Source organism: Triticum aestivum, chromosome 5B (genome assembly GCF_018294505.1).
Source record: "Triticum aestivum cultivar Chinese Spring chromosome 5B, IWGSC CS RefSeq v2.1, whole genome shotgun sequence".
Classification (NCBI taxonomy): domain Eukaryota; kingdom Viridiplantae; phylum Streptophyta; class Magnoliopsida; order Poales; family Poaceae; genus Triticum; species Triticum aestivum.
In genome coordinates, this window is record NC_057807.1 from 113,064,553 (window position 1) to 113,081,389 (window position 16,837).

The 16,837-nt window shown below is 49.1% G+C and overlaps 2 protein-coding genes across 2 annotated transcripts; one reads left to right on the forward strand and one right to left on the reverse strand.

Annotated features, from left to right (window-relative positions):
* Window positions 1-11,855: 11,855 nt before the first annotated feature.
* Window positions 11,856-12,892, forward strand: LOC123110687 (uncharacterized). The gene has a single exon (XM_044531274.1). It carries the CDS (start codon window positions 11,861-11,863, stop codon window positions 12,752-12,754), a length of 894 nt encoding a protein of 297 aa, XP_044387209.1. The 5' UTR covers window positions 11,856-11,860; the 3' UTR covers window positions 12,755-12,892.
* A 1,075-nt stretch (window positions 12,893-13,967) lies between these two features.
* LOC123110688 (mitochondrial import inner membrane translocase subunit Tim9) lies at window positions 13,968-16,175 on the reverse strand. Its single transcript, XM_044531276.1, has 2 exons — window positions 15,726-16,175; window positions 13,968-14,361 (listed from the first exon to the last, which is right to left on the reverse strand). Exons 1-2 carry the CDS (start codon window positions 15,818-15,820, stop codon window positions 14,175-14,177), a joined length of 282 nt encoding a protein of 93 aa, XP_044387211.1. The 5' UTR covers window positions 15,821-16,175; the 3' UTR covers window positions 13,968-14,174.
* Between the last annotated feature and the right edge of the window lie 662 nt (window positions 16,176-16,837).

Consider the following 16,837-nt stretch of genomic DNA (forward strand, 5'->3'; position numbering starts at 1 on the left):
CAGTTTGATTGAACTCTATTTCTCATAAAGTGCTTGTGGCAGGAAGTCGGGAATGATTTTTGTGGATACTACGTTTGCGAGTTCATCTACAACTCGACGACCTCTAAGCGGGGCTACTCTGGAAAACAATATGAGGTACGTAAACAAAAGAATTCACAATTTTATTTTATTACCAACATTTGTGTTGAGTTTCATTCATATATATGTATTGACCCACTTCTTCAAATTAGACGTGGCAGATGTGGGATGAACTCCTACGACATGATCGCATACGAGCTATTCAAGAGGAATTGGCGGGATTCTTTCTTGACCACGTAATAAATAAAGCCGGAGAATACCATGTGGAAGTTCAAATAGACCTTAGATGTTAGAGTTTGTATGAGATCTTATATTGTATATATGTAGCTAGTAACATCGGGTAGATATACGAAAACTTGTTGTTTGGCCAATCTCTCAGAGAAAGAGAGGTCACTTCTCTCTGTATATGTTCATGACGATCTTGTGTACTTAATGGTTCCTTCATTTGCTTACTAGCTAGCGTGTCGAGTTCTCTCTATACGTATAGTATCTAGCGTCGACCAAGCACGAAGATAAAGAGAGGTCACTTCTCTCTATTAGCTAGCTAACACAATATATGAAACCCCTAACTTAACCCTCCAAAAAACCCTAACCCCCCCCCCCTCTCTTTCAAAAACAAAAAACAAAAACTCCTGCTCCTGCCATATGTTGACGCGTGGATGCCTTTTGGCCCCGGTTGGTACTACCAACCAGGAGTGAAGATCCTCCTATCTGGGCGCTCCGCAACGACCATGTGGAGCCCTTTCTGTCCTGGTTTGTAAGTGAACCGGGACTAAAGGTTTTGGGCTTTAATCCCGACCTTTTAGTCCCGGTTCCAGAACCGGGGCTAATGGGCCTCTGGAACCGGGACAAATGGCCCGTTTTCTACTAGTGTATGGTCCCCGGGTTTACTTTTATCATATATAAAATCCAAAAATATCTTGCTGCATTTTTATTTCCATTCTTTTATTTTGTAATTTACTTTATCTATCTACCACCACGAGATTTAATCCTTACAAGCAACCGCTAAGGGGATTAACAACCCTCTTGATCGCATTGGATGCAAGTATTTGTTTTTGTGTACGCAGGTGCTGTTAACGAGGTTCTGTGTGATTCTCCTACTGGATTGATAACTTTGGTTCTTAACGAGGGAAATACTTGTTGGAGATATGCCCAAGAGGCAATCATGTGTGATGATATTTCCTATGTGTTTATGAATAAAGATAGTCCTTGGACATTATCAATGATGTGTATTAGCAAGTGTGTGACTTGTTTGTGGGACTATGCATTGTATGATGATTGTCCTAAAAGGTCCCTAGTCGAAAGGGTTGTGTGGGCGCGCAGCTGACTAGACAAGCATATGCCACGGTCGATGGCTTGGTCTCACTAGACATGGAGCATTGGATGCTAACCGGATAATATGGACACAGAAGGACCTGGTCGGATTCGACGTAGTCGAATCCGAGTCGAGATAAGGTCTGAGTCAGACAGGCCCAATTATGAGACGCAACGATATGTCATTTGTGAGTCTCTAGTACAACATACGTTCTATGTCCTAAGACCTGAGCTGACGCATGTACTCGAGATGGTGACAGACTTGCTTTGGGCCGACCAAATGCTACTCCGTGACTGGGTAGTTACAAAGGTAGGTTTCGGGCTTGTCCAGACCCATGCTGCGATACGTGGTCGAGCAAGATGGGATTTGCCCCTCCGATCAAGAGAGATATACTCTGGGCCCCTCGTGTGATCCGACTAAGAGAAGCATGGCCATGCGACAAGGATTATGAGATAATCCGGATTGTGGTCGGCATCACTGGAAACGAGAAAGAGGTTGGTCTAGCACAAGGATGACAGTCTCGCCTTGAGCCCGACAACATATATCGTGAGGCAAAGGGAACAGAAGTGTGACACGTTGTACAGGTTCGCCTAACTAGCTTCATAGTCTGCTTGGTGGTTGGCACGCCTTGCTGGAGGTCGCTACCAACCGTGCAGGTCGGAGGTGATCCGGACTATGACCAAGCCGACTTGAACCTAAGGGGTCGCGCGCCTAAGGGAAGGAACCTACGAGGTCGGATCCGAGGATACTGGTCGGATGTGATCCGAGCTGTATTCGGATTGTGGCCGAGTAGACTTGTGGGCTTTAGGGTCCGTGCGAGGCCCAAGTGTTAAGCCCATGACGGACGCCTGTATAAAGTGGACGTGCGGCACACTCATGCGGTTGATCACTTCGGCGCTGTCACTAGGTTTTGCATGTGTTGCGAATAGACACCTCCACTCGCTGCCAACTGTGTGGTCGGACCTAGCAGTCTGCCGCACGGTGTTCCTCCTGCACGCGCGGATACTGTTAGAGGCGGTGCACTTGCGCAGCTCCGGCGAACTTGTACGTGGGATCGGACGACCAGTTGTTCGAGGGAGATCGAACGAGGAGGAGACGATCCACGCGGACGCGCTGCGCCAACTCTTCTTCCGCTGCACGGCACTGCGCGTCTAGTGGTAACGAACTGTGATCCATCTCCCGTAGCATGTTCCTGGTTATTCTGCGCGTAGGAAAGTTTTAATTTGCAGTCGACGCACCCTACCGCATAACCCAACAGTGGTATCAAAGCCTCTGTTATAGGATTTGGATTCAGATCGTATGCATATTAGATATGTGGAGGCAGTAGATGAGATATGTTGTCCTTGATGGGATCGGCTATGTGCACGGTTGATGAGATCAGTTGCACATGGGGATTGAAGAGGCTATGTTTTCTGATGATCGGAGTCGATGAGGTCGTGACACAACCTACCCCTACCGGTCGGTATCCGCCATCGGGGTTAACAGTGAAATGTAAACCCGACTCGGACTCGCGATGATCGATAAGATCGGTTAGATCAGAAAATTCGGCGTGATCGGAGTTCAGATGTGATCTGTGATTTCCGAAAACGTAGGGCGCTGCCCGCACCCGCGAGGGGCACTTCCCCTTCGAACCCCGCCCGCTAACCGGCTAGCGGGACCGCCGTGTGTGTAGCGTCGTGTATTTCGTACCCGACACACAAACCTGTAGAATGTGATTCTATGCATAACTTTGTTTTGCAGGTTTGGTGTGAATAGTATGGCTCATGTGTATGTGATGCATGTGTGTAAATTATACATGGCCTGCGTGTCATGTTTGTCAACCGGCAGGAGCCAAAGTGTTGCCATTATATTGTATAACGACCTGCGTGTCGAATTGTGACTCTATGTAAAATTCATTACTAGTTGTAGTAGTTGGATAATAGAGATCAGGTTGGTGGCTTGGCATCCCGGCGTGACAAACAAGATGGAGTTCCTAGATGGTCATCGGAGTCAGAGCCGACCTGGAGGAACAAACATGAAGGAGCCATACTATTTCACAATATGTGTTTATTTGTGATTGTTATGCTTCTATGTTTCTATGCATGTTAGAATGGTAGAAAGATCCCTCATGAATATCAAGTAAATTGCCATTCCCGATGTTGCACCTTCGCACGTCAAGTACGTCTAGTAGTGGGCTCATAAAATTGGGGTGCTGCTGGGTGTCCTTGAACTGAAGGGTTCGTGTCGGACACAGACATGCACTGCGTCAGGTTAACTTGACAAGGCTATAAAAATGGTTTTGGGCCTTGTGGCAAAGAAGGTTGGGAGCCGGGGTATAAGATACCTTCCCGGTCGACAAGAGTCGTATACAGATGCGATTAGCAAGGAGTTGCTTAACAGATAGGCGTGTTTGCTAGCAGTGATGCTAAAGCTCACTAGTCGCATGCGCTAGTCAGATCCTGAATCACTGAGAGTCTGTGGAGGGATGCTGACTTCAGTGGGAGTATTTCTGTTTAGGCTCTACATAAACACATTGCTTAGTGATTGCATATTTTCTGTTGTAGATCAATGGCACCACCTGCTCAACCCAACTTTGCATTGAAATCAATTCTAGAAAAGGATAAACTGAATGGAACAAACTTTACCACCTGGTATAGAAATTTGAGAATTGTTCTCAAGCACGATAAAAAGGAACATGTCCTAGAGGATCCACTTCCAGAGGAACCTGCCGATAATGCTAATGCCACAACTAAGAATGCCTACCAGAAACTCGTTGATGAATCAATGGAGATCAGTTGTCTGATGTTGGCTTGTATGGAGCCCGATTTGCAACAGCATTTCAAAAATGTTGAGGCTTACGATATGATCGAGAGTCTCAAGAGCATGTTTCAGACACAGGCTAGGACCAAAAGGTTCAACGTCTGGTGATCCTTGAAGGATTACAAGTTGAAGGAAGGTGATCCACTAAGCCCACATGTGATCAAGATGATTAGATATGTGCAAGCTTTGGATCGGTTGGGCTTCCCGCTCTTGGATGAGCTGGCTACTGATGCAGTTCTGGGTTCTCTTCTGCCCAACTATGGTACGTTCATCTCGAACTATCATATGCATGGCATGGATAAGAAGCTCACTGAATTGCATGGGATGCTCAAAGTGGCAGAGCAGGATATTAAGAAAGGCACGCATCAAGTGTTGATGGTGCAGAAATCGGCTAAGTTCAAGAAGAGTTGGTCCAAGAAAAAGGCTAAGGCAAAGGGCACGGAGACGGTAACCTCCACCGCTGCGCCGAAGTCTGGACCGGACTCGAAGACCATTTGCTATCACTGCAAGGAGACCGGTCACTGGAAGAGGAACTGTAGCAAGTGGCTTGCAGAGCATGGCAAGAAGGCCGGAAATGCTTCTTCGAGCAAAGGTACACTTGTTGCATATGTTATAGACATTTACCTTGCTGACATACCTAGTAGCTCTTGGGTATTTGATACCGGATCGGTTGTTCATATTTGCAACTCGATGTAGGGGCTGGTAAGAACTAGGCGTGTGGCACAAGGGGAGATTGACATCAGGGTCGGCAACAAAGCAAGAGTTGCTGCGTTGGAGGTCGGCACGATGCAGCTCCAGCTTCCTTCCGGATTCATTATGGAATTGAATAATTGTTATTACATTCCTGCACTTAGTCGGAACATTATTTCTGCCTCATGTTTGATGAGTCAAGGTTATGAATTCAATTTAAAGGACAATGGTTGTTCGATATTTTTGAATGGTATGTTCCACGGCTATGCACACATTATTGATGGGCTATTTATATTGAATCTAGAACAGGAACCGGTCTATAACGTGAATGTCAAGAGGCATAAGCCTAATGAGATAAATCCGACATACTTCTAGCATTGCCGGCTTGGACACATTAGTCTGAAACGCATGAAGAAGCTCCATGATGATGGGCTCCTAACTTCGTTTGACTTTGAGTCGTTCGAGACATGCAAATCATGCTTGCTCGGCAAGATGACTAAGTCTCCTTTCGCAAAGAGTTGCGAGAGGGCGTCCGAGCTGTTGGAACTTATACATAGTGATGTGTGTGGTCCAATGAGCACAACTACTAGAGGTGGCTATCAGTACTTCGTGGCTTTTACTGACGACTTGAGTAGATATGGATATATCTATTTGATGAGGCACAAGTCGAAGACTTTTGAAAAGTTCAAAGAGTTACAGAACGAAGTTGAGAATCAGCTCGGCAAGACTATAAAACTTCTACGATCTAATCGTGGAGGTGAGTACATGAGCCAAGAGTTTGATGATCATCTGAAAAGCCGAGGTATAGTACCTCAGCTCACACCTCCAGGTACGCCATAGAGAAACGGCGTGTCGGAACGAAGGAATAGGACCTTGTTGGACATGGTCCGGTCTATGATGAGCAAATCGGATTTACCCTTGTCATTCTGGGGATACGCTCTAGAAACTACAGCTTTCACACTTAACAGGGTACCATCAAAATCCGTAGACAAGACACCACATGAGTTGTGGACCGGGAAGAGTCCCAGTTTGTCTTTTCTAAAGATTTGGGGTTGTGAAGCATTTGTCAAGCGACTTATGTCAAACAAGCTTACACCTAAATCAGATAAATGCATATTCGTGGGATATCTGAGGGAAACCTTGGGATATGGCTTCTACAACCGGGAAGAGAACAAAGTGTTTGTTGCTTGGAACGGGGTTTTCCTTGAGAATGAGTTTCTCAGTCGGGAGGCTAGTGGGAGGACGGTTCGACTCGAAGAAATTCGAGAACCACTCGGGGATGACTCGGCTAGTGATGAGATCATACCGGAGTCAGTCAGGGAACCCGTAGTGGAAGCGGCACCAGAACCACGGAGGTCAGAAAGATTGTGCAGAGTGCGCGATGTATTGTTGCTAGAAAGTGACGAGCCGGCCACATATGCGGAAGCGATGGTGAGCCCAGATTCTGAGGCATGGCTGGAGGCCATGAGATCCGAGTTAAAATCCATAGATGAGAATCAAGTCTGGGACTTGGTTGATCCGCCGCCTTGCGTAACTGCCATTGGTTGCAAATGGGTCTTTAAGAAGAAAACCGATGTGGATGGAAATGTTCAGATCTACAAAGCTCGGCTTGTCGCTAAAGATTATGGAAAAGTTCAAGGAATTGTCTACGACGAGACTTACTCGCCGGTAGCGATGCTGAAGTCCGTGAGGATCGTACTAGCTATAGCTGCATATTTTGATTACGAGATATGGCAGATGGATGTCAAAACGGCTTTCCTTCACAGAAATTTAACCGAGGACGTGTATATGATACAGCCCGAGGGTTTTGTCGATCCAACTAGCACTAGTAAAGTATGCAAGCTCAAGAGATCCGTTTATGGGTTGAGGCAAGCATCTCGGAGCTGGAATATTCGTTTTGATGAGGTCGTTACTGGTCTCGGCTTCATCAAAAGCGAAGAGGACTCTTGTTTATACAAGAAGTTAAGTGGGAGCTCGATAGTGTTTTTGATCTTGTATGTGGATGACATACTACTGATCGGGAACGATGTTTCGATGCTGAACTCGGTCAAGGAGTCATTGAATGGCAAGTTCTCGATGAAAGACCTTGGTGAGGCAGTGTATATTTTAGGCATTAAGATATATAGAGATAGATCAAGGAGGCTGCTCGGCTTAAGCTAGAGCACGTACATATATAAAGTGTTGAAGCGGTTCAACATGAGTGAGGCGAAGAAAGGGTTCTTGCCACTCTCACATGGTATAAGGCTAAGCGAGACTCGGAGTCCTTCGACATCTGATGAGCGAAGCGGGATGAGTAGGATTCCGTATGCCTCGGCAATCGGATCCATCATGTATGCCATGATATGTACAAGGCCTGTTGTTGCTTTTGCGATAAGCCTAACAAGTAGATATCAGGCCAACCCAGGTGAGAGTCACTGGGCAGTGGTAAAGACTATTTTGAAGTACCTAAAAAGGACTAAAGAGATGTTCCTAGTTTATGGAGGTGAGGAAGAGATCGTCGTAAGGGGTTACGCCGATGCTAGTTTCCAAACCGACAGAGATGATTGTCGATCACAGTCCGGATTCGTGTATGTCCTGAACGGAGGGGCAATGCACTGGATGAGTTCCAAGCAGTATACGGTGGCTGATTCTACCACAGAAGCCGAATACATTGCGGCTTGTGAAGCTGCAAAGGAAGGTGTTTGGATCTGGCATTTTCTGGATGATCTTGGTATTTTCCCAGCCTCTGTGAAACCATTGGACCTTTATTGTGATAATTTGTGCCATCGCACAAGCCAAGGAGCCGAGGAATCACCACAAGGTGAGACACATAGATCGGAAATATCACTTGATACGAAAGATCGTAAAGAATGGTGATATAGAGTTATGCAAGATTCACACGGATGCAAATGTTGCAGATCCGTTGACTAATCCGCTTCCACAACCCAAGCATGAGGGGCACGTTAGAGCTATGGGCATTCGATGTCTATTTGATTGACTCTAGTGCAAGTGGGAGACTGTTGGAGATATGCCCTAGAGGCAATCATGTATGATGATATTTCCTATGTGTTTATGAATAAAGATAGTCCTTGAACATTATCAATGATGTGTATTAGCAAGTGCGTGACTTGTTTATGGGACTATGCATTGTATGATGACTGTCCTAAAAGGTCCCTAGTCGAAAGGGCTGTGTGGACGCGCAGCCGACTAGACTAGCATATGACACGGTCGATGGCTTGGTCTCACTAGCCATGGAGCATTGGATGCTAACCGGCTAATATGGACTCGAAAGGATCTGGTCGGATTCGACGTAGTCGAATCTGAGTCGAGATAAGGTCCGAGTCGGACAGACCCAATTATGAGATGCAGCAATATGTCATCTGTGAGTCTCTAGTACAACATACGTTCTATGTCCTAAGACCTGAGCTGACACATGTACTCGGGATGGTGACAGACTTGCTTTGGGCCGACCAAACACTACTCCGTGACTCGGTAGTTACAAAGTTAGGTTGCGGACTTGTCCAGACCCATGCTGCGAGACGTGGTCGAGCAAGATGGGATTTGCCCCTCCGATCAAGAGAGATATACTTTGGGCCCCTCGTGTGATCCGACTAAGAGAAGCATGGCCATGCAACAAGGATTATGAGATAATCCGGATTGTGCTCGGCATCACTGGAAATGAGAAAGAGGTCGGGCTAGCAAGGATGACAGTCTCGCCTTGAGCCCGACAACATATATCGTGATGCAAAGGGAACAGAAGTGTGACACGTTGTACAGGTTCCCAGCTTCATAGTCTGCTTGGTGGTCGGCATGCCTTGCTACAGGTCGCTACCAACCGTGCAGGTCGGAGGTGATCCGGACTGTGCCCAAGCCGACTTGAACCTAAGGGGTCGCGCGCTTAAGGGAAGGAACCTACGAGGTCGGATCCGAGGACACTGGTCGGATGTGATCCGAGCTGTATTCGGATTGTGGCCGAGTAGACTTGTGGGCTTTAGGGTCCGTACGAGGTCCAAGTGTTGAGCCCGCGATGGACGCCTATATAAAGTGGAGGTGCGGCACACTCATGCGGTTGATCGCTTCGGCGCTGTCACTAGGGTTTGCATGTGTTGCGAATAGCCACCTCCACTCACCGCCGACTGTGTGATTGGACCTAGCAGTCCGCCGTACGGTGTTCCTCCTGCACGCGCGGATACCGTTAGAGGCGGTGCACTTGCGCCGCTCCAGCGAACTTGTACGTGGGATCGGACGACCGGCTGTTCGAGGGAGATTGAACAAGGAGGAGACGATCCACGCGGACGCGCTGCCCCAACTCTTCTTCCGCTGCAAGGCACTGCGCGTCTAGTGGTAACGAACTGTGATCCTTCTCCCGTAAAATGTTCCTGGTTGTTCTGTGCGTAGGAAAGTTTTAATTTGCAGTCGATGCACCCTACCGCATAACCCAACAATACTTATCTCTAATGTGTTGCATCTCCTCTCCTCTTCGGGAAAATACCAACGCAGCTCACAAGTAGCAGCGGTCAGGCGCTTCTGTGTGGCGCAGCGGCTGGAGTTGGTTTCTCCGGACACGGCGTCAGCATTGAAGCGGCGGCGACGCCCGAGAGACCGCGTCCATCTGTGCCGCCTTTCCGTCCGGTCAAATCACGGCATCAATGGCGGCCGCTGCATGCTTTGGGTTGGTATGAATGCGGCACAGTAAGCGGCACAACGCGTGGGATGAAAAACACGGGTGGCGGGTGGGTGGTTTGGGTGGGCCAGGGCGGTTAGAAGCGGGCGTGAGAGTGGTCCGAACTACAACAAACCTTTTCCATGTTTATCTTCAGTTTGCGGGATAAAAGGCGTCCAGACCGTGCCGCAAATGACTTCAACGATCCAGACAGCACGGTCCGAACAGATACGGGAGGTTTGAGGGTCCGCATTGAGATGCCCTTACCTGTATCTAGCTATCATGTGTGCGCACATGACAACTGCTACCCCGCGCGATCGAGCAGCAGCACATGGGAAGACGCACATGAAACCGCACTGACTAATCGCAATGCAATGCATCCACGGGCATCTCATGTAGTACTGCGAATGTGCATATTCCCGCAGATCTGGGTGCTAGCGGTGACATGCAGGGGCTGCAGCTTCGTGAAATGCATGGCGTGGGCTGATCGTACGAATCCACACGCGTAGTTGCGTAGGGAAGAAAATAGGCCACTGGAAAATCTGTATGTTGCAGACGCAAAATAGTACAGAAATCTTGAGATTATGTGTTAATACTTGATTGGTTGGTTAGGGAAACGAGTAAAAATGCATTTGAGAGGAACTAAACGTTCGAAATTCAGTACCAAGCTCCACTCAACAACGACATCAAAATCAGTACCAGGCACACTGGCACGGAAGCACGGAGATTTATGTGCCCAGTGTGTACTGCGAAGGAAGCAAGTTCTGAACTTCAGAATTCATGTTCTTTGGTGACTTGAGATTCTAAGAAAGAAGATGTTTATATTCGTCAGAAAAGAAAGAAGATGTTTGTCGTCGAGACAGAATCTCGAGCCACCTTTTTTCTGTGCACACTCAAATGCGATTCCCCCACAAATAGGAAAAGAAAAGTGTAAAGAAGTGCAGCGCACAGCTCACACAGCCGGCATTTTTTTTAAAAAAAAAGGAAAACCCCCGACCTCTGCATCTGGGCGATGCATGCAACCACTTTATTAGACCATACAAAAAAAATACAATAGTAAGTCTGAAACCACCGTCTAGGCAACATTTGTCGTTACTCCTATCCAATTGATGAAGGAATGTTGATAGTCCGGGCCTAATATCACAGACCTCGCAGCCAAACCTAACATCTAAGACCTGAAGCCCCAACCAAGCCACTTGTCGGATATGAGGCACACACCGGTCCGACGCGCTCTCAGAGGCCGCCGCCGCCAACTGCCACCACTCCAACTTCAGAGCTGTACTGACGCATCATCCTTACCCGGTCTAGCTGTCGTCGACGCCACCACGGCGCCCAACGCTACCACCTCCCTGTGCACGAACTGCTGAGCACGTCGCGGCCGCCGCCGGTACACCTCAGCACCATGCCGCCAGGTACCACCAGCCGACATAGCTTGAAGTCTCTGGAAGATCTGTCGTGCGTAGCACCTGCCGACCAGGCATGACAAATCGTAGCACCTGTCAGCCAGGCATGACTTGACATCTCCACCGAAGCTCCGTGCAAGACGAAGCCGCTCCATCTCCTACCTCTGACTTCCAGCGCTACTCCCCAAACGACGCTCCCAAGAGAGAAACGACACCGCAGTGCCGCCATCGTCCGATCTGGAAAACCAGAACCTAGGGTTTCCTCCGGAGCAGCACGAGTGGGTCAACAGTAGTTACAGGCGATGCCTTCATCAAGATAACGACGCAGAACGCCGCCATCGCCTGCCAATTGGCTCGGTTTTCACCGGTAACTCTGTATCCCCAACTCGTAGCCGGGACTAGATGATGGATCTCGAGATCCGACAACCCAGCCTCTGGCCGGCCACCTCCGACGGAGAAGATGGCCACCACCAACGGCTACACCCTACAGATTAGATCTGGCCGGAGGTGCCGCCAAGCACTCCACCAGGCCCTCAACGCCGCCGCTGACCCAAGGCCGGATGACACGCCGCCGCAGTATAGACCGCCCGCCGCGAGGCAGGAGTGGCCTCCGCCGCCGTCGCCGCAGCCATCGCCGCCGCTTCGCTAGATCGACCGTGACTCCATGCACATAGGGGGCCCGCACCGCCCTAAGTCACAGGAGCGAGGAGAACCCTCGCCACCGTCGTCGGCCACCAGACGCAGGCCGGCGGCGTCCTCCGGCGGCGGCGGGAGGAAGGAAGGGAGGGGGTTCGGACCCGGCGGCGGCTAGGGTTGGAGTACCACCCGTGTCGCCCGAGCAGGGGCGACGCGGGGGTCCTCGTGACATGATCACATCGGATAAAAATACTAGGCAATCACAAGAGATGATGAAATAAAAGAAGAAATGGTGCCATGTCCCGTCCTTCCCGAGACTCAGACGACCTCCTGTCGCACTCTCCTGCATCCTTGCCTCTTCTCCACACTCACCAGCTCCAAGGCATAAACCTCTCCCTCCCTGTCTGGCAATCATCATTGTCAACAATGGCGGAACCCAAGGCGGCCAAGAACAAGTCGTCGTCCAAGTCCAAGAAACATCACCACCAGGGGGACGGCGAGGCGTCCAAGAAGGCGACCAAGGCGAAGGCCGAGGCCACGGCCACGCCGTCGCCGGCGCCGGCGCCGTCGCTCGACGCGCACTTCAAGCCGTGTGCCGACGTGGCGGGCCTCCGCTTCGGGGCGCAGCTCGTCACGCGCGCGCTCACCGTGCGCCGCGCCGGGCCGCTCGAGCTGCCGCACCTGCTCCGAGTCGTCGTCCCTGACGCCGGCGCCGGGCAGAACACAAAGGGCAAAGGGGCGCAGCCGCTGTCGTTCGCGCCGACGACGACCGCATACATCCCGACCAACTTCGCCATCCTGGCGCACCACGCGTGGCACACGCTCACGCTCGGGCTCGGCACCAAGAACTCCAAGGCCGCCGTCTTCGTCTTCGAGTCGGCAGCCATGAAGGCCGCCGCCGACGCCGCCTGGCCGCAGGTCCTGCCGCTCGGGGACGTCGGAAAGCGCCTCCTCCGTGCCGCCCCGGGCGCGCCGGAGATGGCCCGCTTCAAGTTCCGCAAGGGCTGCGTCACCTTCTACGTCTACGCCGTCCGGACCGCCCGGGCGCGCGGGTTCGCGCGCGCCGATGAGCTCAGGGCAGTCATCGAGGCCGTCGCCAAGCTCAAGGACTTCTTGGACCACACTGCCATGCTCGCGCTCCCGGGTCAGAGGAGCATTGACGCGGCCGCTCCGGTGGGCATCGTGCATTGATGCAAACTTATATTTGCTTTTCTGTATAGAGATCTCTTCTTTCTTTTTCTTTTGTTCTGGCGTGTGATTAATTTCTGAATGTGACATCTGAAAAAACTGAATTTGAGCACTTGTTTTGTGGATTGAGATGCTGAAAAATTCCTAAACTCTCTTGTTAATTGATCGATCGACGATTGGCCTCAGGAGATGTAACTACAATAGCATATCTTCAGGTTGGAAAATGGGAAGCTGATCTTGGCTCTCTCACCCTTTGATTCTTCACGCTGTGACGAGATACATGCTTGAAGTACACAAACTTGTCAGAGTTCAGTTCTTGAATGTGACCCCAAGTTTTTATGCAAATTTGATCAGAATTGCCGTGCTGCTTTCTCCAAAGTTATAAGTGAATCTTCAACAGTGTAAGTCTGATGCTTCAGTTGGGGAGCATCCAAACTGAGATGAAGTGCTGAGCTGAACTCCATCATTGCCTCAAGTTGAGCTGTACTTTACAGCCATGAGATTCTACTTCCAGGTCACAGGTCTCCAGAACGAAAGCTAGTATGATATTCCTCCTCACTGTGGCCATATTCCTCCTTCCACAGTTCCACTGCCACTGAATGATTGCTTCTATTTTATATTTGTGTGATACCGCAACGTAATAGCCACAAATGCTCTGGGAACTTAGCTCTTAATTTGCAGAGTACCATTTTCTAGTAGTACCTCATAAGCATCCACAAGCAAGCTCAAAAGGACAAGGGGATGCATAGAACAATTCACAATCTTGGTACTGACACAATGATAATTGCATTAGAGCAAGCAAGCAAAGCAGCTTCCTTCACCATCGACATGCCACCATAACCCACATGGATGTAAAACAATGCACACCCACATGGAGCACACAGCTGGTAGTGGGCAGAAGGTGACCAACCTGCTCACCCAAACTGCCAATGACCAAGCTCCAAAACCAGGCAATGTGATCATGCCCAGACCATGGGAAACCTCCAGGCAGGGAGCTGTTGATGGCATGATGTGTTCATGTGCATCGTCCAACATTCTTTGCTCTCGAACAAAAGTAGATGCCTCGACAAAGGGCAAGGCAAAAGGCGCCTTTACAGATCATGCACTATGATGTTTCAGCATTACACAGCAATACCAGAAAGTCTACTAAAGAAGTTGAGATCCATGAATGTGACCAAAATAAGATTGAGAAATACAAACTCTACTAGACGAGATATCAAAGGAAGGATATATATTGATCTATTAGCACAATGTGGCACTTAAACGGGAGGAAGGATTCGATACAATAGTTCAAGTAATTTTATTTTTAACATGATAAGTAGCAGTGGGTTCATGAAGTACTGAAAACTTTCAAGGATTACAAACTGATCCTGACCAGATGGGCAATGTTAGAAACTTGAAGGGGCAGGGACACATCATTTGATTAGTTGGGTGTGGCAACGCCTTGGTTAAGCTCAGCAAATCGCATGCCGACCCTCATGGAGTGCTTCAGGAACTTCTCGGCACAGCGGCGGACACATGACTCCTCTTGCTTGTCCAGCGTCTTCCTCCGGAACGTGTCAACACAGTCCTTGAAGCACGTCTCCACCAGCGCATTGTACATCCGTAGACTGAAACAACAAAGCAAAATCGTAAGCATTGTTCGTTTGCAGATGTTACAATGTTAAAACTATCAGATAGTTGGTTAAATTTTTTAAAAGAGAATAAGGAGTATTAAGTTGTGGTAGGGGTGACAGATTCATGAATGACCAATCTGTCCACTCCGACTATATACACAAGGACTAAGGGTTATTCTAGTGGGCAATACTATTTTCAAACCATTGGACATCATTATATCACCACAAATGTTAATTACATAACCTGTGGCAACATAGATAGAACTCCCGACTATATACACAAGGATGAAGGGTTATTCTAGTGGGCAATACTATTTTCAAACCATCGGACATCATTATTTCACCACAAATGTTAATTACGTTACCTGTGGCAACATAGACACAATCACCTAGATGTTCAATAACAGAAATAATATCCTTTATCAACTCCAGCATAAACCGATGGAACAATTCAGAGAGTAACCTCAAACAGCAATTTAGTGAAGTTCTGCAAGAACTAACAAAATTAATCCAGATAACATATGTTCTTGCACTTCTCGTACATGATAAAAGACCATTGCATCTGAATATCCATCTGAATAGCTAAAAGACTAAACCACACAACCAACAAGCTATTTTTTTTCTTGCGGGGTAATCAACAAGCTATTTAATGCAAGGATGCACGCTTCATCCAGAATAGGCACGAACCTAACTCAGCTAGGTGATATAATCCGACCACAATAGCCCATGGTTTTCGAGTCGCGACTCATGCGAGTCGCTCTGGAGCAGCGACTCGGAAGAAGTCGAGCCTGTGTTGTGACTAGTCGCGACTCAGATTCGCGAGTCGACACTAAGCTGAGTCGACCATATTTTTGCGACTCATAGACTAGTCGTCGACTAGTCGCGACTAGTCGAGCGACTCGAAATCCATGCAATAGCCACTCAAACCCAAGTACAACATAGCAGATAACGAACTGCAATGCATTGAAACTAATCTCTGGTTTCAACTATCTAAGCAAAAGAAAGGCAGCTCAAATTTAAACCTATCTCGCGTGATTTGAAACTTCAAGGGGCTGCAAACTCACAAAAATCCTGTTGATACCTGGAAACTAAGCGCACTAGTCCTATGGAGCACTAAATCTCCTACAGATCATATCTGAAAGAAGTCACTGCCCAAGTGCGACAGACACATCTGAAGTAACTTTTTCCTCCGCCGTGAAAAACGCCTAGATAGTCAGAGGAGCACACATGAGTACCGACCTAATCACTGTTTTCTGGTAGCGCAAGATACAAGCCCCGACCTGAGACCATAGAATTCAGATCACGGACGAGACAGGGATCGAGCGGCCGTATTATCAGGGGGTGCGTGTGGCGTGTACCTGTCACGCATCTGGAGCTGTTCGATCATGGCGGACATGCGCATCTTGTCCTCGTCGGGGAGGTTGTCGAGGTCGCCGAGCATGCTCTTGTCCATGGTTGCCGCCGCCGCCCGAAGAGGGAAACTAGGGTTCTCGGAGAGGGGAGAGGGGAGACGGCGAGATCTAAAACCTCCAGGGACTCTTTTTTCTTTTCTTTTATGACAGATATACCAGGCGTTATGCTGGGCTCGTCGTCCATATTGGGCCAGGACCTTTGGGCTTCAAGAGTGACAATTCCCTTTTTCAGATTCAGCCCGAAACATGGCTAAAGCAAGGTTTTTAGTCCGGCTATCTTTTCTTTTTTTGAACTGGAATACACATCTATAATCTATAGGCCGTTGCTAGGCGCCGGCGCGCCGGCCGAATTTTCGGCCGGTCGGCCCCCAGCCGTAGGATTAGGCCACGTCCTGTCGTTGATTTCCTCTGTTTCCTCACGCATCTGCTTTGGATCTCGTCCGCGTTGACCAGCCGATTGCGTCCATGGCAGACTCCGTGCTTGCCGTTGCCTACGCTCGTCCTTGGCTGCTTGTGTTTGCCGATAACCAGCGTCGCCTGCCCTTGTTGTCCCGGCTGCCCGCGCTCGCCGGCCATCCGCTCTCGTCCCTCAACTGTTCGCCTTCGTTTGCCAGCAGTCCTGTTGTGTCCGATGCAGCACGGCCGTCCCAAAAATCCTGGAGTTGTCCTAGTATCACCGATGTGGTCATGGCAACCACGGTCGCCGGTGCTAGCATCCCGAGCTGCATGCGGTAGCAACTCCGGTGGCGTCGTGTGGCCGTCCGACGATCGTGCTGGTTCCAGCAAAAATCCATGCCGGATGTAGCAAATTATGTCGCCGGATGAAGTCCGCTGCGCTCACGCTCAACTGGTTCCAGCAAAAAAAAAAGACGGTTGTAGCGATTTGAAGCAGCGATCGTAACATTTTTTCTCCCTGGTTGCAGCTCTGCCGCACCGATGGTCGTACTCGTTACTCGATTGGTTCCAGCAAAAAATGATTCCGGATGTAGCAAACTATGTCGCTGGATGAAGCTCCGATGGTCGGTTCCCAGCACATAGTCTCTGCGATGTAGCAAATT